This window comes from Manis pentadactyla, chromosome 9 (genome assembly GCF_030020395.1).
Source record: "Manis pentadactyla isolate mManPen7 chromosome 9, mManPen7.hap1, whole genome shotgun sequence".
Taxonomy (NCBI): Eukaryota; Metazoa; Chordata; class Mammalia; order Pholidota; family Manidae; genus Manis; species Manis pentadactyla.
Genome location: NC_080027.1, coordinates 38,874,366 through 38,897,767, shown reverse-complemented (window position 1 = coordinate 38,897,767; position 23,402 = coordinate 38,874,366). Strand labels below are relative to the sequence as shown.

Sequence of the window (23,402 nt, the reverse complement as noted above, 5' to 3'; positions counted from 1 at the left end):
CCTGTGGGGGCCAGACACCCAGCCCAGCGCCAGAGCCAGCAGGCCAGCCCTCCGGGCCGGAGCAGAGATGAGGCAGAGCCTGCCCCGCCCGCAGCAGCCCCAGCCTCCAGCCCCAGCCTCCAGGGCCCTCGTGGGGGCTGCCCGCTCAGCCACCTCCTGGACAAAGCAAGGGGCACAGCGCTGACAGAAGACTAGGTGGAGCCTCCACAGGACAGGGATCTTGGGGACAGATGGGAACGGAAACATCTCATGCAATTTAAGGTGCTCCCAAGACTAAGCGAAGCCTGGTTTCTGGCTATTCAGAGCCCAGCGACCCCTCCTTGAGACCCGGCTCTCACTCCGGCCACGTTCCCCTTACTGTCAGGCCTCCCTGCCTGAAGCCCAGGTCATAGGGCCACCCCATGGCCCCCGCCCCTGCCCCTTGGGGGAGGCAGCCTCCCCCTGCCCTCCTGACTTCCCACTCCAGCCTCCAGCCCCGCCACCGGGGCCCCGGCCCCTTGTTCTCCCTCTAGTGCCTTTCCTAGAGGCAGCTGCACTCTGAGAGCCCTCCATCTGAACGAGCTTGAGACTGACTTTCTACATGGTAAGGGCACAGACAGGGCTCGCGGTGGTGCTGCTGTGCACGGTGGCTCTGTCGGCCGTGGCCCAGGCAGGGAAGATTCATTTTTGCCTGAGATGAAGTTTTCCTTTGGAGGTTTGTCATTCCAGCCCATGAGCCTGGAAACAAATGTTTCAATAAGTACCAGCAATAAGGCTGAGATGCGTAGGGGCCTTTATGGACTGTAACATGCCAGCCTGGGGACGGAGGAAGGGGAGAAATGCAGGTACCCAGGGGGCGCACCTATGCCCAGGTCTGTGGGAGGCACTTCCAGTTTTCCTCATGTTTATTTTCCTAATGTCCCACATGGGGTATTGTCAACTTGCTTTTACACACAGGGAAACAGGGCTTGACATAAGGGCTTGTTTGCCACAGAGCTCGAAGGGGGCAGATCCAGAAGCAAGCCCCATTCTGCCTGTCTGAGGTCATGCCCTTTCTGGGACATTATGCTCAGTGAAGGGAGGCCAAGGAGTGTCCTAACCATCCCTGGGAGTCCCCCTCAAAGCAGGCTCCTTGCCCCCTGCTGCCCCTCTCCAGGCAGGCCCTCGGCACAGCACGTGTCTCTGAAGGGTCGTTTCTGAAAGCATCTTATTACACTGAACTGCTGGCAAATACTTACAATAAAACTGATTCCCCATATCCTAATGCAATAAAAAATCTTTATCCTCTATGAGTTTTGCAGTTGCTCTACTGGCAAATCCTTGTGCTCAACAGCACAGTGCAGTGTTCAACGTCTGTGGGACACCGTCTCCTTCAGCCACAGTAACAGCACTGACCCCCAACAATGCGACCGCCATTCCTCAAATCAGACTGGAGGGGCTAAGCCATACCCATAAGGCCCAGAGACAGCCCACTGTCCTCCTCTGAGAAAGCAGTCTTGAGTTTTCTGTGGGACTGGTTTGTGATGCCAGGGGGCAGGATGGAGGAACAGGAGGTGCAGGCGCATTAAGCGAGCCTTGCCTCCATGCTGGGACCCGAGAGTAGCTGAACCCAGCCTGGCAGAGGTGCAACAGGTTAGTTTCGCAGGGTAGCTGGAATCTGGGCTTTGTGGTCCCAATGGCCAGGGTTCAGGGTCACACCTGAGTCACATGCCTCAGTTAAATCCCAGCTCTCTGCTTGAGACGTTAAGCCCAAAAAGTGTGTTTCCTGAGCTGTGAAATGGGGAGGGTGAGAGCCTTCCTGAAAGGGTTTTGGGACAGATAAATGAGAAAATGCAAGTGAAGTATATAGCACAGTGGTTAGCACCGAAATGCCTACAAAATGTTAATGGTGTGGTTTTAAAAAGTGGGCATAATCTCAAATGAACAGGATTATGACAAGGAGTAAATGAAATACTCTATGGAAAGTACCAGACACATGGGTGGGAAGGGAAGGATAAGGGGAAAAGGGGGTATTACGATTAGCACACATAATGTGTGTGTGTGGGGGCACGGGGAAGGCCATATAGCACAGAGAAGACAAGCAGTGACTCTATGGCATCTTACTACGCTGATGGACAGTGACTGTAATGGGGTATGTGGTGGGGAGTTGATAATGGGGGGAATCTAGTAACCACAATGTTGCTCATGTAAGTGTATATTAATGATACCAAAATAAAAAATAAAATAAAATAAAAAAGAAAATGCCAGATACACAAAGTGGCCAGTACATCCGGTCATGGCTGTTGTGATGAGTACAGCAGGCGGCTCTCATGAATGCGCCTTCCTAGACTGCACCTGGGGGGACAGAGGCCAGACACCAGGAAGAACCGTGGGGCCTGGGCATTTGGAGGCAAGTCTGAATTCACGGGAATGATGATGAAGAGAACATGACAAGACAGCAAAGCAGAGGCGCCGATAGGCCGGAGCTATAGGGGTGGAAGCACAGCCCCCAGCTCAGCCCCTGACTTGCTGTGTGACCATACGGTGCTCAGGCGAGGACCTAGACAGGAGCAGTGTGGTATGACCAGCGCTGGGATGGGGCACATCCTGGGTAGGTGGGAGCTGTGACGGAAGCCCTCCCGGGCCTTGTCACCTGAGCTGTTCCTGAGGAGGGGAAGGGCAAGGAAAGGAAGCATCTCGGGGAAAGGGCCTCCTGTCTCCTGTGCAGCCCCAGCTACCTCCAAACTCCTGCCTTACCTCCTGAGCCCTTGGACTTCTGGAGGTTCACCTGGGAGGGGAAACAGGAACTCGGAGTTCTGGGGAGAGGGGCATGGTCTCTGCGTGGACACCTGATCTGCTCCCAGTACCCCGCCTGCCCCAGATGGCTCCCTCCCCACACCCTCCTGGGCACCTCTGTCCTTCAGCAGCTCCAACTCAGGACCTGGGGGACCAGACAACTCACCAAATGATGACCATGATTAACAACCAGCATAGAGCTACAGTAGCTGGCAGCACGATACTGGCATAAGACCAGAGAGACAGAGGAAGAAAATAAAAAGCTCAGAAACAGATCTGAACACATTTAAAAAATTAGTATATGGTAAGAGTGGCATTTCAATTTGGAAGGGGAAGGATGGCCTTCACTGAGAAGGTAAAAAGAACAAAGTAAGATCACACCAAATGCCAAAATAACTTCTGAAAAGATAAAAAATTTAAATGTTAAAAAGAAGTAGAGGCCCAGAGAAGACAGTGCGGAGACAGAGGCAGAGGCTGGAAAGGGGTGTCTGCAGGCTGCGGACCCACAGCTGGCTGGCAGCCTCGGAAGCTGGAGAGAGGCCTGGAAAGGTCCCTCCCTCAGAGCCTCCAGAAGGAACCAGTCCTGCCAACACCTTCCTTTCGGACTCCAGCCTCCAGAACTATTATCACTCCTGGAGGAGGGGCAGAAGATGGCGGCGTGAGTAGAGCAGCGGAAATCTCCTCCCAAAACAACATATATCTATGAAAATATAACAAAGACAACCCTTCCCAGAATAAAGACCAGAGGACACAGGACAATATCCAGACCACATCCGCACCTGAGAGAACCCAGCGCCTCGCGAAGGGGGTAAGATACAAGCCCCGGCCCCGCGGGAGCCGAGCGCCCCTCCCCCCAGCTCCCGGCGGGAGAAGAGCAGGCAGAGCGGGAGGGAGACGGAGCCCAGGACTGCCGAGCACCCAGCCCCAGCCATCCGGGCCAGAGTGCAGGGCCCTCGATACTGGGAAAACAGGGCAGCAAGAACAGTGAGCAGGCACTGGAGGCTGGGCGACAGAGGGCATAAGAAAAGCGCGCGACCATTTTTTTTTTTTTGCTTTTTTGCTGTTTTGTTTTGGCGAGCGCTTTTTGGGAGTTTTAAAGGGATAGGGACCCCAATACTAGGGAAACAGGGCAGAAAGACCGGTGAGCAGAGGCCTGAGGCTGGCACCGGAGAATAAAGAAAAACGAACGACCACCTTTTTTTTTTTTTTTTTTTTAATTAAAAAATTTTTTTTTTCTTTTTTTTTGGTGGGCGTTGTTTTGTTTTGGCGGGTGCTTTTTGGAAGTCTTAAAGGGGCAGGGCGGGTCACTTAATCCAGAGGTAGGGAATCCGGGATCTCTGGGCACCCTAACCCCTGGGCTGCAGGGAGCAGGGAGGCCCCTTACGGAGATAAATAGCCTCCCAGCCGCTCCTGCTCCAACGCGACTCCACCATTTTGGAGTAGCTGCCCGAGCCAGGCCACGCCCACAGCAACAGCGGAGATTAACTCCATAGCAGCCGGGCAGGAAGCAGAAGCCCTGTCTGCGCGCAGCTGCCCAGCACAAGCCACTAGAGGTCGCTGTTCTCCCAGGAGAGGAGGGCCACAAACCAACAAGAAAGGAAGTCCTTCCAGCCGTCACTCGTCCCAGTTCTGCAGACTATTCCTATCACCATGAAAAGGCAAAGTTACAGGCTGACAAAGATCACAGAGACAACACCAGAGAAGGAGACAGACCTAACCAGTCTTCCTGACAAAGAATTCAAAATAAGAATCATAAACATGCTGACAGAGATGCAGAGAAATACGCAAGAGAAATGGGATGAAGTCCGGAGGGAGATCACAGATGCCAGAAAGGAGATCTCAGAAATGAAACAAACTCTGGAAGGGTTTATAAGCAGAATGGATAGAATGCAAGAGGCCATTGATGGAATTGAAATCAGAGAACAGGAACGCATAGAAGCTGACATAGAGAGAGACAAAAGGATCTCCAGGAATGAAACAATATTAAGAGAACTGTGTGACCAATCCAAAAGGAACAATATCCGTATTATAGGGGTCCCAGAAGAAGGAGAGAGAGGAAAAGAGATGGAAAGTATCTTAGAAGAAATAATTGCTGAAAACTTCCCCACACTGGGGGAGGAAGTAATCGAACAGACCACGGAAATACACAGAACCCCCAACAGAAAGGATCCAAGAAGGGCAACACCAAGACACATAATAATTAAAATGGCAAAGATCAAGGACAAGGAAAGAGTGTTAAAGGCAGCTAGAGAGAAAAAGGTCACCTATAAAGGGAAACCCATCAGGCTAACGTCAGATTTCTCAACAGAAACCCTACAGGCCAGAAGAGAATGGCATGATATATTTAATACAATGAAACAGAAGGGCCTTGAACCAAGGATACTGTATCCAGCACAACTATCATTCAAATATGAGGGTGGGATTAAACAATTCCCAGACAAACAAAAGCTGAGGGAATTTGCTTTCCACAAACCACCTCTACAGAACATCTTACAGGGACTGCTCTAGATGGGAGCACTCCTAGAAAGAGCACAGCACAAAACACCCAACATATGAAGAATCGAGGAGGAGGAACAAGAAGGGAGAGAAGAAAAGAATCTCCAGACAGTGTATATAACAGCTCAATAAGCGAGCTAAGTTAGGCAGTAAGATACTAAAGAGGCTAACCTTGAACCTTTGGTAACCACGAATTTAAAGCCTGCAATGGCAATAAGTACATATCTTTCAATAGTCACCCTAAATGTTAATGGACTGAATGCACCAATCAAAAGACACAGAGTAACAGAATGGATAAAAAAGCAAGACCCATCTATATGCTGCTTACAAGAAACTCACCTCAAACCCAAAGACATGTACAGACTAAAAGTCAAGGGATGGAAAAACATATTTCAAGCAAACAACAGTGAGAAGAAAGCAGGGGTTGCAGTACTAATATCAGACAAAATAGACTTCAAAACAAAGAAAGTAACAAGAGATAAAGAAGGACACTACATAATGATAAAGGGCTCAGTCAAACAAGAGGATATAACCATTCTAAATATATATGCACCCAACACAGGAGCACCAGCATATGTGAAACAAATACTAACAGAACTAAAGGGGGATATAGACTGCAATGCATTCATTCTAGGAGACTTCAACACACCACTCACCTCAAAGGATAGATCCACTGGGCAGAAAATAAGTAAGGACACGGAAGCACTGAACAACACAGTAGAGCAGATGGACCTAATAGACATCTATAGAACTCTACATCCAAAAGCAGTGGGATATACATTCTTCTCAAGTGCACATGGAACATTCTCCAGAATAGACCACATACTAGGCCACAAAAAGAGCCTCAGAAAATTCCAAAAGATTGAAATCCTACCAACCAACTTTTCAGACCACAAAGGCATAAAACTAGAAATAAACTGTACAAAGAAAGCAAAGAGGCTCACAAACACATGGAGGCTTAACAACACGCTCCTAAATAATCAATGGATCAATGACCAAATCAAAATGGAGATCCAGCAATATATGGAAACAAATGACAACAACAACACTAAGCCCCAACTTCTGTGGGACACAGCAAAAGCAGTCTTAAGAGGAAAGTATATAGCAATCCAAGCATATTTAAAAAAGGAAGAGCAATCCCAAATGAATGGTCTAATGTCACAATTATCAAAATTGGAAAAAGAAGAACAGATGAGGCCTAAGGTCAGCAGAAAGAGGGACATAATAAAGATCAGAGAAGAAATAAATAAAATTGAGAAGAATAAAACAATAGCAAAAATCAATGAAACCAAGAGCTGGTTCTTCGAGAAAATAAACAAAATAGATAAGCCTCTAGCCAGACTTATTAAGAAGAAAAGAGAGTCAACACAAATCAACAGTATCAGAAACGAGAAAGGAAAAATCACGACGGACCCCACGGAAATGCAAAGAATTATTGGAGAATACTATGAAAACCTATATGCTAACAAGCTGGGAAACCTAGGAGAAATGGACAACTTCCTAGAAAAATATAACCTTCCAAGATTGACCCAGGAAGAAACAGAAAATCTAAACAGACCAATTACCAGCAACGAAATTGAAGCGGTAATCCAAAAACTACCAAAGAACAAAACCCCCAGGCCAGATGGATTTACCTCGGAATTTTATCAGACATACAGGGAAGACATAATACCCATTCTCCTTAAAGTTTTCCAAAAAATAGAGGAGGAGGGGATACTCCCAAACTCATTCTATGAAGCTAACATCACCCTAATACCAAAACCAGGCAAAGACCCCACCAAAAAAGAAAACTACAGACCAATATCCCTGATGAACGTAGATGCAAAAATACTCAACAAAATATTAGCAAACCGAATTCAAAAATACATCAAAAGGATCATACACCATGACCAAGTGGGATTCATCCCAGGGATGCAAGGATGGTACAACATTCGAAAGTCCATCAACATCATCCACCACATCAACAAAAAGAAAGACAAAAACCACATGATCATCTCCATAGATGCTGAAAAAGCATTTGACAAAGTTCAACATCCATTCATGTTAAAAACTCTCAGCAAAATGGGAATAGAGGGCAAGTACCTCAACATAATAAAGGCCATCTATGATAAACCCACAGCCAACATTATATTGAACAGCGAGAAGCTGAAAGCATTTCCGCTGAGATCGGGAACTAGACAGGGATGCCCACTCTCTCCACTGTTATTTAACATAGTACTGGAGGTCCTAGCCACGGCAATCAGACAAAATAAAGAAATACAAGGAATCCAGATTGGTAAAGAAGAAGTTAAACTGTCACTATTTGCAGATGACATGATACTGTACATAAAAAACCCTAAAGACTCCACCCCAAAACTACTAGAACTGATATCGGAATACAGCAAAGTTGCAGGATACAAAATCAACACACAGAAATCTGTGGCTTTCCTATATACTAACAACGAACCAACAGAAAGAGAAATCAGGAAAACAACTCCATTCACAATTGCATCCAAAAAAATAAAATACCTAGGAATAAACCTAACCAAAGAAGTGAAAGACTTATACTCTGAAAACTACAAGTCACTCTTAAGAGAAATTAAAGGGGACACTAACAGATGGAAACTCATCCCATGCTCGTGGCTAGGAAGAATTAATATTGTTAAAATGGCCATCCTGCCCAAAGCAAAATACAGATTTGATGCAATCCCTATGAAACTACCAGCAACATTCTTCAATGAACTGGAACAAATAATTCAAAAATTCATATGGAAACACCAAAGACCCCGAATAGCCAAAGCAATCCTGAGAAAGAAGAATAAAGTAGGGGGGATCTCACTCCCCAACTTCAAGCTCTACTATAAAGCCATAGTAATCAAGACAATTTGGTACTGGCACAAGAGCAGAGCCACAGACCAATGGAACAGACTAGAGAATCCAGACATTAACCCAGACATATATGGTCAATTAATATTTGATAAAGGAGCCATGGACATACAATGGCGAAATGACAGTCTCTTCAACAGGTGGTGCTGGCAAAACTGGACAGCTACATGTAGGAGAATGAAACTGGACCATTGTCTAACCCCATATACAAAAGTAAACTCAAAATGGATCAAAGACCTGAATGTAAGCCATGAAACCATTAAACTCTTGGAAGAAAACATAGGCGAAAACCTCTTAGACATAAACATGAGTGACCTCTTCTTGAACATATCTCCCCGGGCAAGGAAAACAACAGCAAAAATGAGTAAGTGGGACTATATTAAGCTGAAAAGCTTCTGTACAGCAAAAGACACCATCAATAGAACAAGAAGGATCCCTACAGTATGGGAGAATATATTTGAAAATGACACATCCGATAAAGGCTTGACGTCCAGAATATATAAAGAGCTCACACGCCTCAACAAACAAAAAACAAATAACCCAATTAAAAAATGGGCAGAGGAACTGAACAGACAGTTCTCCAAAAAAGAAATACAGATGGCCAACAGACACATGAAAAGATGCTCCACATCGCTAATTATCAGAGAAATGCAAATTAAAACTACAATGAGGTATCACCTCACACCAGTAAGGATGGCTGCCATCCAAAAGACAAACAACAACAAATGTTGGCGAGGCTGTGGAGAAAGGGGAACCCTCCTACACTGCTGGTGGGAATGTAAGTTAGTTCAACCATTGTGGAAAGCAGTATGGAGGTATATCAAAATGCTCAAAACAGACTTACCATTTGACCCAGGAATTGCACTCCTAGGAATTTACCCTAAGAACGCAGCAATCAAGTTTGAGAAAGACAGAAGCACCCCTATGTTTATTGCAGCACTATTTACAATAGCCAAGAATTGGAAGCAACCTAAATGTCCATCGATAGATGAATGGATAAAGAAGATGTGGTACATATACACAATGGAATACTACTCAGCCATAAGAAAAGGGCAAATCCAATCATTTGCAGCAACATGGATGGAGCTGGAGGGTATTATGCTCAGTGAAACAAGCCAAGCGGAGAAAGAGAAATACCAAATGATTTCACTTATCTGTGGAATATAAGAACAAAGGAAAAACTGAAGGAACAAAACAGCAGCAGAATCACAGAACTCAAGAATGGACTAACAGGTACCAAAGGGAAAGGGACTGGGGAGGATGGGTGGGTAGGGAGGGATAAGGGGGGGAGAAGTAGGGGGGTATTAAGATTAACATACATGGGGGGGTAGGAGAAAAGGGAGGGCTGTACAACACAGAGAAGGCAAGTAGTGATTCTACAACATTTTGCTATGCTGATGGACAGTGACTGTAAAGGGGTTTATAGGGGAGACCTGGTATAGGGGAGAGCCTAGTAAACATAATATTCGTCATGTAAGTGTAGATTAGTGATACCAAAAACAAAGCAAAAAAAAAAAAAAAAAGGGCAGTTCCTGTGTGGTAACCTCCAACGAGTTCTACACAAGGGTATAAAGGGCATATAAAAGTGTAGGCAAAGGGTCTGTTTGTGTTTATACAGAGGATCAAAGCCTAATTGGGCTACCCCAAAAATGAACTAAGATACGATATGAAAAAGAACTTCCAACATCTGCACTCTCTGGAAGACTCATGCCAGAAGATGATCATCAAAAAACCCCAACAAAGATCCACGCACTGCTACAGCTGTAGATGCACTCATCCCACCACCTCCTGGACTTGCCATGAGAATGAGGAAGGAGATATCTAAGCTGGCCTGTGCATACAGTAAAACAACAAATTTGACTGGATCTATACTGTTGGAACTCAACCAAGAATTTGGAGAAGTGCAAATTGTAGCGCTCCAAACTCTTACAACTACAGACTATTTACTGTTAAAAGAACATATGGCATGTGAACAGTCCCCAGGAATGGGTCGTTTTAATTTGTCTGATTTCTCTCAGACTGTTCAAGTTCAGTTGGACAATATCCACCATATCATAGATAAGTTTTCACAAATGCCTAAGGTGCCTTAATGGTTTTCTTGGTTTCACTGGAGATGGCTGGTAATTACAGGTATGCTTTGGTTATGTAACTATACTCCTATTATGTTAATGTGTGTGCGCAATTTAAGTAGTAGCTTAAAACCTATATACGCTGAAGTTACTCTACAAGAAGATATGTCAAAGAAATAATCAATCTTCCCATGTTTTCTTCCGCCTGCTACTTCTATAGCTTTTCTTCTTCCTTCCTAATTACAACCCTTAAATAGAATTCGTGCCTCATATCAAATTTACCGAGTATCATAACTCCTCCAAGTGGTAAAGATACCTCAAGACAAATGCTGGGCATAGAAGCCACAGGGCATAAATATGCAAAGAAGTAAAAAGCTAACCTTTTCAAACAATAAGGCTTCTCTCTCACTTTCCAACTTAACATTTCCCTGTATGGCCCCGGAAGATGACTGGTTAGCCAGAGACGGGTAAGAATCCTCAAGGGAGGAACAACCTAAGACAGGCACAGTCGCAGGGGGGCCATCAGGTGAGAAATTGGGGATCAACAGAGGTGAGGCTTAGAACCTCAACCCCCCGTTCTGAGAGAAATCTTCTGCATACATGGATGTTTTATTGCCCGTGTCTAGCTTGGATTAACACATAGTCTACAGGCACACACCTGATCATCTACATTTGCTCTCTTACAACACTAAACTATGTTTTCTACCTTTATCTTGTATCTACCTACCACTTCAGCATTTTATTAAAAATAATAATAATAAAGAGAGAAATGTGGTATCCACATATAAATCAAGTATAAAAACCAAATGAGTATTCATATTTGAACTGACTGTTTAGAGTTCATAATGCATGAGGAAAACCGAAAGTTTCTGTGATGACTGCCCTTGTACTGTTCACCATGTAACTTATTCATTATGTAAGAATTTGTTCTACATGTAAGAACTTGTTTGTTATGCCTCAGAAGATTGGAGACTGACGAAAATTAGGCTTGGGGTGGATTAATGATTGTGCATTGAGCATTGACTCCCCTATACAGAATTTTATTGTCGTTAACAACCATTTGATCAATAAATATGAGAGATGCCCTCACAAGAAAAAAAAAAAAAAAAAAAAAAAGGACAGACTTCCAATGGTAAAATAAATAAGTACCCGGGATGTAATGTATAGCATAAGGAATATAGTCAAGATATTGTAACAGCTTGGTAGGGTGATAGCTGGAACCTAGAATTATGTATATAAATGTTCTACCACTGTGTTGTACACTTGAAACTAATGTAATGTAATACTGTGCATCAACTACCCTTCAATAAAAAATAATTATTTAAAAAAAAAAAAAAAAAAAGAAGTAGAAACATAAAACTACTAAATTATCAAAGAGAAATTTTTGATAATCTTAGACTTTTCTACGTCTATTACAAAACCCAGGACACATTAAAGAGATGACAGATTCACATCCATAAGAGTAAGAAAATGCAGATGCCAAAAATAGAATAAGCAAAGTCAAAAGATGAATGACAAACTAAGAATTATTATTTGTAGTTCATCAGCCAAAGGGCTAATTTCCTGAGTCTATAAAGAGCCCCTACAAATTAATAAGCAAAAAGCGTATCTCATAGCAAAAAGGGCAAAAGATATGAAGAAACAGTTTATAGGAAAGGAAATGCAAATGACTCAAGCATGCGAAAGATGCCAAATCTAACCCACCATAAGGAAACTTCAAATTAAAACTACACTGAGGTACCGTTCTCACCACTGGATTGGCAAAAGTCAAGAAATCTGGGAACACTTTATGAATGAGAGTGTGCTTACTGGAGATTGCTGAGGGAGTGCGAATTGGCAAGGAGGCAATTTGGCCAAAACTATCAAAATTGCACAAGTACATGCTCTGTACCCAGCATTCCCACCCGGGGCACGGCCAGATTGCCCTGGTGATGCGCTGAGGGCAGCTGGGATGTCTGTCCCGCCCATCACCAGGGCACTGACCAGATCCTCCGGAACTAGGAAGCAGATATGGGACAGGAGCAAGGGATGGGCACCCGTGGGGATGGTCTTAATGTGCTCAAGGGCGAGGAGGGCCAAGAGCCTTACTAAGAGCAGGATGGGGGTGGGGCAGAGCAGGCCACTGCTCATGTTTAAAGACAAAGGAAGAAGGAAACGTGTATGTATATTTATATGTGCCCTAAAATATCTCTGGAAAGATGGTAGGGATATTTACATTGTGTACTTTTTTATTTTTGGGACCATGTCTATGTTTTGTTAGATGGCCAAAAATTGGTTAAAACCAAACAAGGAATAAGGCTTTCTTAGACTCTTAGAATCAAATGATAGAATCTTGAAACAGAATTTCCAGTCCCTGTTTGAACACTCTAAGCCCCAGGGAACTACCCACCCTCCTGGTGCAGCGGGTAGAGCTATGGAAGGATCTCCTTTTGCTGAGATCCCAGGGGAGGGGGCAGAGGGGAGAGGCAGGCGGGCCTGGCATGCTGGGAGACGGCAGCCCTGCAGTGAAGGAGCTGGTCCTCCCACCCCCGAGATGACTCCCTGCACAGATGTGCCACCTCGGCTGCCTTGGTGCCTCCAGGGCCCTTCCGCTAGAATCAATCAGGGGCAACCTGGCCCGCTGAGCACCCCGCGTGACCCAGGAGGCGACCACAGTGTGTGGCAGCCCCATTGAGAGCCAGCTGGTGCAGTTCTTTCAAGGGTCAGCTTTGCAGCTGAGAGAAGAAAGTGCCTCTCAGAGGGAACTTCAGAAGCCAGAGGAGAATGCAGGAGAGAGTGGCGGTGGGAGAGCTGCTGGCTGCTCTTCATCCCTTCAAAACTTCAGTCACCGTCAGGCCTGACTCCCCAGGGCCTGATCTCGGAGAGCCCCTGGATGCCCACAGGCTCCTCCTACCCCACACAGCCCAACTTGAGTTCATGCCCTTCTTCTGGTTCCTGCTCATGGTCCCCTTCTAGCTGGAAATGAGCCCATCCCCTCAGAGTGACTCTGGACCCATCTCATGGGCTCATGGCTATTTCTGGACATTTCTAGCCCTCCCTAAATGACATACCTGCTCTGAGACAAGCCCTTAGAAAAGGGACATGGCCCAGTCCTCCCTCCAAGGCCTGGCTCCCAGGAGAGAGGGACTCTCTTGGTCAGCTCTGGGCCACGGGAGCCCACTGGGAACTCAAGAACAGCAGGCATCAGCCATATACACCCAGTGCCACGCAAGCAATGGCAGCCTTGAGAGCTGAGGCCTAAAGCTCTCTGCTCTGGGTCCAGCCCTGAGTGGGGCACTGGAGACGTGAAGATGGTAAAAGCCAATTCTGGCTTGCAAGGAGCTCTCAGACTGGGGAGGGCTGGGGTCAGGGAGCCAGATGGAAATGGACAACACAGCTTGGGGACTGTGGGGAGCCTGAGCAGCCCGTGTGGTGGGGGGTGCAGAACCATGGAAGGAGAAAGGGAGGGCCACCGCAAAGGGGTTAAGTAGGGAAGAGATAGGGACACTGGGCGGGCCTGAGATGTCTCATGTGGCAGAACCTGAGGGTGACTATTCTGTGACAGCAGCTGGGATGTCAGCAGGGGCCAAGTCATGCGGGGCCTTCTGCCGGGTGGGGGTCAGGGGTCAGTGGAAGTTTGGATCGTCTCGGGAGTGATGGAGAGGGTTTTAACCTGGGGATAACATCGCCACATCAGAGTTTTAAACTGAATGAAGAGGAGAGGGTGAGGCCTGAGGCAGAGCTAGCCGCCTGTGCTCATGAATCACACAGCCAGGGGAAGGGTCCTGGACCCTCCAACAGGGAGGCCTCGGGCAAGTCACTTAACCTCTTTGTACTTCAGTTTTCCCAGCTGCAAAGTGGGATGCTAGCAATACCTACAATACAGGACGGTTGTGAGGGTCAAATGAGTTAACACAGACCAGACTGTGAACAGTGCTGGGCACATAGCGACTCGTGGGTTAACTACTGGAACCACTCCAGCCCTGATCCGGGAGAGCTGAGGTGTCCCAGGCAGCCTAAAGCCCCCTCTCCCTGCCCAGCCCCGTGATGGCAGCCGGTACCTTGTGCAGCCAGTGCAGGTTCATCTGCTGTCCCACGGCGATGTGACAGAGTGCCAGGACCTGAGGAGGGGCCCCAGGGTGGCAGTCAGGCACCACTGACAGAGAGTCAGTTCCCCAGACACCCCACTCCCCACTGCTGCTCTGGCCTCAGAGCAGCCAGCAGACCCTCCCCACAGGCGGTGGAACGCCCTGCCCAGCCGAGCCCGAGCCTGGCCACCGCCAGGGGAGGAGTTCCAGGCCTCAGGGTTCTAAGCAGCCTTGAGCCTTGCCTTGTCCCCAAGGAGTCCAGTATGGGGATCACCTGAATCTGAGGGAATGGAGTACTGACAGCAGGAACCAAAGCAGAAGTTTCTGGAAAAGGATGTCTGGTGGGCCCTAACAGCGAGATGACTCTTGCTGGGTCACGGAGGAAACATAGGAGGGGCAAAAGAAGACGACTGCCCACCTTGAAGATCTGAGGCCCAGGATGCAGCAGAGGGGTGCAATAACCCCAGAGGCCCTGGCAAAAGCCAGCTTTCCTTTTTGACTAGGGCGGCCCCTCCATCATCAGCCTGACACAGACCAAGCCTCTCTTCCTCTGGGAGCAGCTGCACGTACCAGGAGCCCTGAGATGTAAGCGAAGGCAGCCGCTGTGGTCACGAGGATGGGCACAGACCAGTCACTCCAGTAGCCCATGCGGTTGTAGAGGTACCTGCCAGGAGGAGTCAGGGCAGCGGTCAGACCCCCCACCAGGGAGGCAGGTGTGTCCCTCCAGCTGGCTGGCTCCCAGCTCTGACGCAGCCAGACTCAGTGACAGGCCCCGCCCACTCAGCGATACTGCCACTGCTTCCCTGAGCATCCCTCAGGCCTGCTGAGGGCTCGTGTGGGACATGCGGGCATGCCAAGAACCTCTCCGAACCTCAGTCTCTTCAGACTGTCCTCAATATGTGTTTATGGCCATTGGTGAGAACTGCCCCCCTGGGCCTCAGTTTCCCCATCTGTGCATGATGGAGTAGACCCAATGGTCTTCCAAGCAGCTAACCTCTAGTTCAGCAGAACTATCCAGCAGGGAATGTTTGCATGTACCCACCAGAGTGCTTCTGCTCTGGATACCTATATGAATGACTCATTGATGTGTGGCATTTATTAAAAGCCAGAGGCCACCTCTGAGGCCTCAGCCGGGCTCCATCTATGGTGGGACAGCAACGCATCCTTGATTGTACTCGTCAATAACAGAGGCACAGCCTAGGGCCATGCAGAGGGGAGCAGATGCCCAGACTCCATGAGTAGGTTCTTAGGATCACCACAGAATCCTGGAACCTCAGCCCATCAAAAGCCTGGAGTCAGAAGCTCCAAACTCTCACACCACGGCCACATTCCGGCCGGAGAGCTGGCCTCCTGGGAAGTGGCCCTCCAGCTTAGGTGGAGCTTTGAGGCCTCGTACATCCATCACCTAATTTCATCCTCAGAAAGACCTGATGAGGTTGGATTTACCCCATTTTATATAAGAGGAAACAGCCTAAGACTGACACTGTGCTTGGGGTCACACTGAGCTGAATCTAGCCAAAAGTAAAAGACAGCACTGGATGGGGAGAGAGGCCTGGCCTCCAAGCCCCAGCTCTGCCCCCAATGCCCCCTTGGGCCTCAGTTTCCACACCTGTCAATGGAGGAATTCCCACAAGAACCCTGGGACCCCACCCCCACCCAATGCCATCCACTGCTTGACAGAGGTGTAAGGAAGGAAGAGGTGCCCTTGTGTACCCAGGTACCAGGCTCAGACAGCCTTGGACCTGAGGCTGGTGCCCACAAAGGACACTGAGTGGTCCCAGACGGTAGCACCTACCAGCCTGTGCAAGGCCCTGCTCAGGGAGTTTGGAGGCCTGGGGTCTGGGGCCACTTCCTCTGCTGAGGCCTTGTGCTCTCAGCCCCTGGCTGGGCCCTGCCAGTCTGCCACCCCTACTTCCCATGATGGTAGCACCAGGAGGTCTCCTGCTCTCCCCAGCTGGGCTCAGCTCCTGCTAAGCCTCCGTTCTCTCCAGAGGATGCTGCTCCCAATGCCACACAGGGAGCTGATGGCACAGCTCTGGGGGCCACCCTGGGAGAGCAGCTCAAACCCAAGCCCCCTGACATCAGCCACCAGATGCCTGGACCCAGGGCCCCACCCTCACTCACCAGTTGAATTCATCGTAGTCATTGTGCACTTCCCACCAGAAGTAGAGCCAGGTGAGTGTGAGGCCAAAGGTGAAGGTGAGGAGCAGGAACCAGAGGCGTTCCCACTGGAAGAGCAGAGCAGGAAATGGGTCAAGTAGGGTCAGGGGCGGGCCCCTCCTACCCAGAATGCCTCCCTCCTCCGCCTTGGTAGCCAAACCTGGAAGGCAAGGATTACTGAGCTCTTCACACTGGTGGGGGCCCAAGGCTCAGAGAGGGGAAGTGACCTGTCCAACATTACATAGCCCGAAGTCACCAAATGGCAGGGAGCAAGTGCGGGTCGGGGTCCACCAGAGCTGGGCCCTCTTTGCTGCAGCCTGAGGCCTCTCCACTTTGTGCCAGTCCCCCTATTCTGGTGATGCCCCAGGAGCGGAGGCCACAGCTGCTTCAAACCTTTGTACTGTGGGGTGATCTGCAGTCTGGGAGGTCACATCCCTCACCTCCTTGCCCCACACATGCTTACAAAGCAGGTGCTCTTCCTCACCTTGGCCCCATGCTATCATGAATACACTGAGGCCCAGAGAGGTATAGCAACTCACCCAAGTCACACAGCAAGTTAGTTGACGCTTAAAGCCTAGTGCCCCAGACTCGGGACTTCAAAGCGTGATATTCTTCAGCCTTCACCAGGCGCCTGCCCTCAGGGCTGGGCCAGGTCACCCCTCTGCCACTTGCAGGGGTAAAGGGGCAGGTGGGGGACACTGAATTGGCACTGCTGCTTCCTAAGAGGTCTGTGGGCGCTCCCCACTGGGCCCCTGGGTTATCCCTGCTTTCACCCGTCCCCATATCTCAGAAGCACACACTCAGAATATCCTGCTCTCTAGGAACTACTGAGATCATCAGAACTAACCAACAGCCCTTCAGGGGAAGGTAGTGCAGGAGGAACCAAGACCACCTTCCCTTTAGGGACTACAGGGCTTGACATAGCCTGGGAATCTCTCTGGCCACTGCCCAGGCCCCTTGCTGGACCCATTGCAGTTCTCCAAGGCTTCTGTGATCCTCGCTGCTTAGCCAAGCAGGGAAGCCACTCTGTGCCCTCAACCTGGGCCTCCCCAGTTTCATCCCCTACCCTGACCAGTTCCCTCCCCATTGGAAGGGCTACTGCCCCCTGGGCTTGTTCACTAACATTCCCACTCACCTGTCAAGCCAGCGCAAATGTCACCTCCTCTATGAAGCCCTCCAGGACTTTGCCCCTGCCACCCACACTCCCTTCTCAGTGCCCCCACAGCATTAGTGTCCCTGACTTTAAACTCACACTGTGCACTGTGATCTGCTCATGTGACTGTGTCTCTCAAACAACTGTGGGTTCTGCAGGACAAAGACTGAGCCTGCCCTACTCCCTGCCTGTCTATGGCCACAGGCAGGAATGCATGTATAAGAGGAAGGAAAGTCAGTCACTGCCCAGAAGACCCCCACCCTATGTTGCCAAAAGACTGCACAGGGGTCTGGAGCCAGACTCCCTGTCCACCACTTAAAAGCTGTATCATCTTGGGCATTATAAACTGATGTAACCTCTCTGCACCTCAGTTTCTTTCTCTGAGATGGGGACAATAACAGTACTTACACCATGGGGCAGATGTGAGGAATAAATGAGATAACACAAGTCAAATGCTCAGACGCATGCCTGGCTAGCAGAAGGTGCTCTCAGCGTTTTGCAAGCAGGCTCTGCCTCTCCCAGCTCACGGGAACGGCCCTCAAACCCTGATGAGCCATGAAAGTACATGCTGAGTACCCACTCCATGCCTCACTGTGAGCAGGGGGGGCCCAAGCTTAGGTGACAGCGAAAGCCACCTCCTCCACTCACTGTTATGCACAGAGCCAGGCTGCGCTGTTTAGTCCCACTCCACATATGAACAGAGATGTGGAGGTGAAAACACCCCGATACCGTCTTCCTAGCAGATGGAGGCCACTGGCTTCTCAGAAAGGGGGCTGTCTGTGCCTGCCCCACTCAGGCACAGAGTGGCAGGAGTCCCAGCTCCAAACACAGAGAGGCCCAGCCTTGCTGAGAAATGGAGCAACCCCGGATGGGAGTAGGCAATCCATGTGCTTCTGGAGCAATAGAAGCCTGGCAGCCGCCAGAGGATGGCTGGGGCTGAGGAGCAGAGGAGGACTGCGGTTCAGCCCTGCCTCCCGCAGCGGGGCCGTGGGGCTGGAGGCTGCGGGACTGCTCCTTATAAGACAGCACAGCACCTCCACCCTGGCTGGTCCAACATCCCCCAGGTCTATTCCTTCTAAGAGGCCCTCCTGCTGCCTCCAGTTCTTATTTGCTCACAAGTAAGAATTTGTTGGCCCTGTTTCCTGCAAAGTGCAGCTGGTGGGTCGCAGGCCAGCTTAAACATCAGTGCCTCAAGACTCATCTACCTCTGGTCATGTCCTGCCCTAGTGTGAGAGCCCCACTGCCCCTCAGTCCAGGCTACCCTCTGCACCCTCGGCCCTCACCTCTGCCCCACATGCACTTTACACACCAGGCATCCAATCACCCACAGCTCCTCAAACAGGCTTTTTCAAACCTGTGTGCCTTTGCACAGCCACCACGTCCCTGAAGCTTTCCCTGCCCCAGAAGGGTGACTCCCATCTCCTCAGAGCTTCCAGAGCCCTCACCCACATCTGTTGGACACAGACCCACAGTTCCATACCTGACTCTCCATGTGTCACTCCTCTCCCCCGCAAGATCTGGATGGTCTTTATATTCCAGGTAGGGTGGGAACTTAAGGAAGATTTGGTAATAAAATGGTAGGTGAGTAAAGACCTTTTCTCCTACTCTGCCATGAGTACACCCATCCAGGCAGGATCTCACTGGGGCTCACTACCCTACCCCCACAGAGCCAGTCTTCTGTGGACCCTGAGCAGGCGTACTGAGGGGCCACCTGTGCACAGAGATGGCTCCATCTCAGCAAAGGCAAGGCTGCTGCGCCCCTGGCCAGCAGGCAAGGTTCTGAGAGGAGCCTGGCTGGGGATGTGCTTCGGCCTGTGATGGGTGCTCTCCAGGCAAGCAGTTGGCAGGCTGAGAGGTGGTGGTCCTAAGGAGCTGGCTCAGGGATGGTGGCAGGGTAGAGAACTGTCCTGGGGAGGTGTCCTAAGTCAAGCACCGTGCAGGACCCAGGGCCATTCTGATAGGTGGCCAGGAAGACCACAGGTGTCAGGAGCCCCCTGACCCACTGCCACAGGGGTCCTATTGCACTAAGGGCCATTGTCCTCACTTGGTCAAATACTGATAGAGGAGCAGAGCGGACTGGGCAGGAATGAGGGGCTGGAGCACCCCGCCCCTGGAAACTGGCCAGGGTGACAAAATTAGAGCTGGCAGGTGGGTGAGACCCCCAGGGCACGGCAGGGATGGGGGCAAGGCCCCAGCGACAAGGAACTAGGAGCCCCATTATCAGAACCAGGCATAAGGTGGGGCTGGGGGCCATGTAGGGATGAAAGTCCTGGGAGCTGGAGGCCAGAGGCCCCATGGGCACAGGGCTCCTGTACATAGGGATGAAGAAGCCCTGGCCTCTGCGGGGAAGGAAGCTGTGGGTCACTCTGAGAACAATCGAAGTAAAAACTGAATGGAAGGGGTTGGAAGAAAGGGAGAGGAAGGCCAGGGACTGTCTGGAAGAAGTGGCCAGGGGAGCAGTGCCACTGATAGAGGCCCCAGTGGTGCTGATGGTCCTTGGCAGGGCGCGTCAGGGAAGAGTCCTGAGCCTGCTCCCCCTTCAACAAGCCAGCCTGGCCCTGCTCCGGGGAGAGCACAGGCGCACTGGCAGGAGGCTGCACCTCCAGGCCCTGTCACCTCTCACAAGCTACACAAGGCTTGGGGTTGTTTGTTTATCCCTGTTACAGACGCCAAGCCTCAGAGAAGGGCTACCACGTACAGCTGAGCAAGATGAGCTGAGCAACAGCACTCAGAAGCATATGTGCATATTTATCACAATTTTCCAGCAGAGGTAGGTCAAGAGGCCTGACCAATCAGCCAGTCAATTAAGCCTTTTGCTAATTTGCACACAGGCTCAAAATGGGTACATGGTGGTGAGTCAGAGGTTGAGCAACAGATCCAAGGTCACCAAATAGAGGAAGGGTGTAAGGTTAAACCCAGGCATCCGGACAGGAGGCAGTCCTCTGCAGCCCCCTTGGGAGCCAGCCCCACACAGCTCTCCCCAAACCTGCTCTTGCCCTCTGGGACCCAGTATTGTGATCCCAGGCCCAGCATGGCCCCCTGGGATTCCTCTCTCCTCTCTTTCTAGGGTTCACGCCCAGGCCAAATCCTTCTCCTTCAGGAAGCCCTCTGATCCCTTCAGCTGCAAAGCCCTCCCTTCCCTGACCTCTTCTGCACAGACTCTAGGTACCCACCAATCTGACCCTCCATCACATTCTCAATCATGAAGCTGCAAAGAGCCCAGGCTCGAGAGGTAGAGAGACCTGGCTTTGCCACTTGGGCAAGTTACTTAACCCCCCTCAGCCTCAATTTCCTCACCTATAAAACAGGAATAATAACCCCTACGTCGGAGGGCAATGCTAAGTGAAGTGATGTACATCAAGTGGCACACAGTAGGTGCACAACAGGGGACATGGGGCTGTCTACTCCTTCAGTGCAGGGATAGCTGGGACATATCTGTGGACCCTGGGCCCACATCCCGCAGAGCCCAAGGTGGTGCTCAGATATAACATGAGGAACAGAAGGGGTGAACATGACACAGGGGGCTTCAGCCACCAGTGCACAAAGGCCACCAGCCAACCAGACCTATCCTCAGGCTGAGCCTGGGGGCCCTGGGAACCAAGGGAAGGACACCCTGTGACAGCCAGCCTCCTTCTTTTCAGAGCCTTGCAGCCGCCTGGAGCAGGACAAAGGTCAGGCAGTCCCGAGCTGACACTGAGGTGGCTGGGCTGCAGCAGGCACAAGGAGGGGGCTCACAGCAGCTGGCAAGGGACTGGGCCCCGGCTGGGGAGCTGCGGACTGACACCCCGTGCCTCATCCCCTCCCACTGTTTCCCCACTCTCCAGGAAGATGAGGCCTTCCATCCTGCACCAAGCAACAGTGTGCCAATTTCCCAGAGCCTGCTGCTTCTCCTCACTGTCTCCTGATGATCCTCGTGTCTTCTCCTCACCCCTCTGTCTCTGTCCCGCCCACTCCAAAGCCTTCTGCATTCAGAGAAAAATGTGCAGAAAGAGCTTATTAGCTGCTGGGGCTCACACAGTCTCAGAGCACGGGCTGCAGCCACACACCCGAGCCCCATCCAGGAAGTGTTGGCACAGGCCCTGCTGCAGCCCACTGCCACTCACCACAGGCCCCTGCACACCCCGGACCTTGGCTGCAGGTCAGATGCACACAGACCCTGCTCGGGACCCTGCAGGGTCCTGAGTACCTCCCCTGGGTCCCCAAACAGAACCTGGAGCCTGAACTCTGCGTCAGGGCTGCCCCTGAGCAGGAGCTGCCTCTCTGGCCTGGGTACCACCACAGACTTCAGGTTCACGGTATTGCCCAGCCTGAGTTACCTTGCTGAACTCCTGTTCCCAGTCCCCCCACCCCTCCACCTCGGTAGAGACTGCCTCCACAGCCACCAGCACTGGGGCTCACCCTGCTTCCGCTCCTGCAGCTCCAGGGATGGGCACATCCCCTCTGATGCTGCCTGGTCTCCCGACTGAAGGTCCTTCCTTCTAAGACAGCAGCCAGATAAGGAGAGACAGCCTTTGGGGGTCCAGCAATGCTGGGTTTGAATTCCAGACTAGGCACCTACTAAGTGGGTGACCTTGGAGAAGATTTACTTATCCTGAGGACCATCTTCCCACTCTATAGAATGGGGACAGTGGTGCCGGCATGCTTCACAGACCAGGCATGGCAGGGCAGTGGGTGTTATCTTCCTTCCCTGCATCCCTCATGTGGCGCAGCTGGGGCCTGCCTCCTTGCCTGCCACCCTGCAGTGGCTCTTGATGCTGCACAGAAAAAGTCATACAAAAGGGCAAGAAACCCTGGGGTCAATGACCAGGGCATGGGGGAATATAACCAAGAGCTGGATTTTAATTCCTGGCCCTACTACACATTAGCCACGTGGCTGTGGGCCAGTCACTCAAGACCTCAAGCCTCGGCTTCCTCCTGTGTTCACCAGGATGACATCATCTCTACCTCACGGGTGGGCTGCCAGGCTCAAATGTGACTACAGATGTAAGCTGTAAATTGCAAATCCATGATGGTTCCTGTAATTATCACTGTGCATCTGATCAGCCCTTTAATTATGTGAAGACAGTCATCAAGTCTTCCCCCACCTCCTGCTCTACACCAAATTTCTCTGGCTGCTGAGGACAGCCAGCAGATCACCTGCCCCCAGCCCAGGGTCAGTGCCATGGGCAGGAGGACGCAGAGGTCAGGCCTAGCTCTGTGGGCTGCTGTGCTAGGAGTCGGCATGGATGAAGGAAGAGGACCCTGGCCCAGCTGCCACCCCATCCCACCTCACAGCCCCACACTGCCGGCTACGGAGGACAGGGCCCTAGGGAGCTCTTCACAGGGCGGTGGAGGGTACTCCTGAGAGCCTCTGCTTGCTCCATCTCATCTCCTCTTCTTCACAGCCCTGCAAAGCAGGCAGTACAGTCAGAGGAAACCAGGGCTCGGAGAGGGGAAGTGACTTGCCCAAGGCCACCGTGGGCAAACACAGTGGAGGCAGAATTCTCACCCAGGTCTGAGGCCTCCAGAGTCTCCAACTGTCCCACAGCCAGAAGGGTCAGGACATAGAATTACCCTTGTCTGACCAGGGAGGAAACTGGCTCAGAGGGGCAAGGCTTTCCCCAAGGTCACCCAGTTGGTTACAGGCAGTGCCAGGGTGGGAACCCTGAAATTTCAGTTAGAAAAGAACAGAAATCAGCTCACCTTGTCCTCCACAGGTCCAATTAAGAAACGGAGAAACTGTGATCCAAACAAGGGGAATGGACACAGGACTGTTCATGGCAAACAGTGCAGACAGGATAGAGAGGTCAACAGATGGTGCTGGGACTCTGGACTTTGATTTGGTAGGAAATAAAAAGA

General features: G+C 50.4%; 1 protein-coding gene across 5 annotated transcripts in view; it reads right to left on the bottom strand.

The window, feature by feature from the left end:
* GDPD5 (glycerophosphodiester phosphodiesterase domain containing 5) overlaps window positions 1–23,402 on the bottom strand; it is an 87,175-nt gene that overhangs the window by 14,901 nt on the left and 48,872 nt on the right. For all 5 annotated transcript variants that reach the window (XM_057507212.1, XM_057507213.1, XM_057507211.1 and 2 more), the window contains 3 exons: window positions 16,376–16,479; window positions 14,822–14,915; window positions 14,225–14,284 (listed from right to left, as the gene is read on the bottom strand). In XM_057507212.1, coding sequence (XP_057363195.1) covers window positions 14,225–14,284; window positions 14,822–14,915; window positions 16,376–16,479 — 258 coding nt within the window. The remainder of the gene's footprint in view (window positions 1–14,224; window positions 14,285–14,821; window positions 14,916–16,375; window positions 16,480–23,402) is intronic.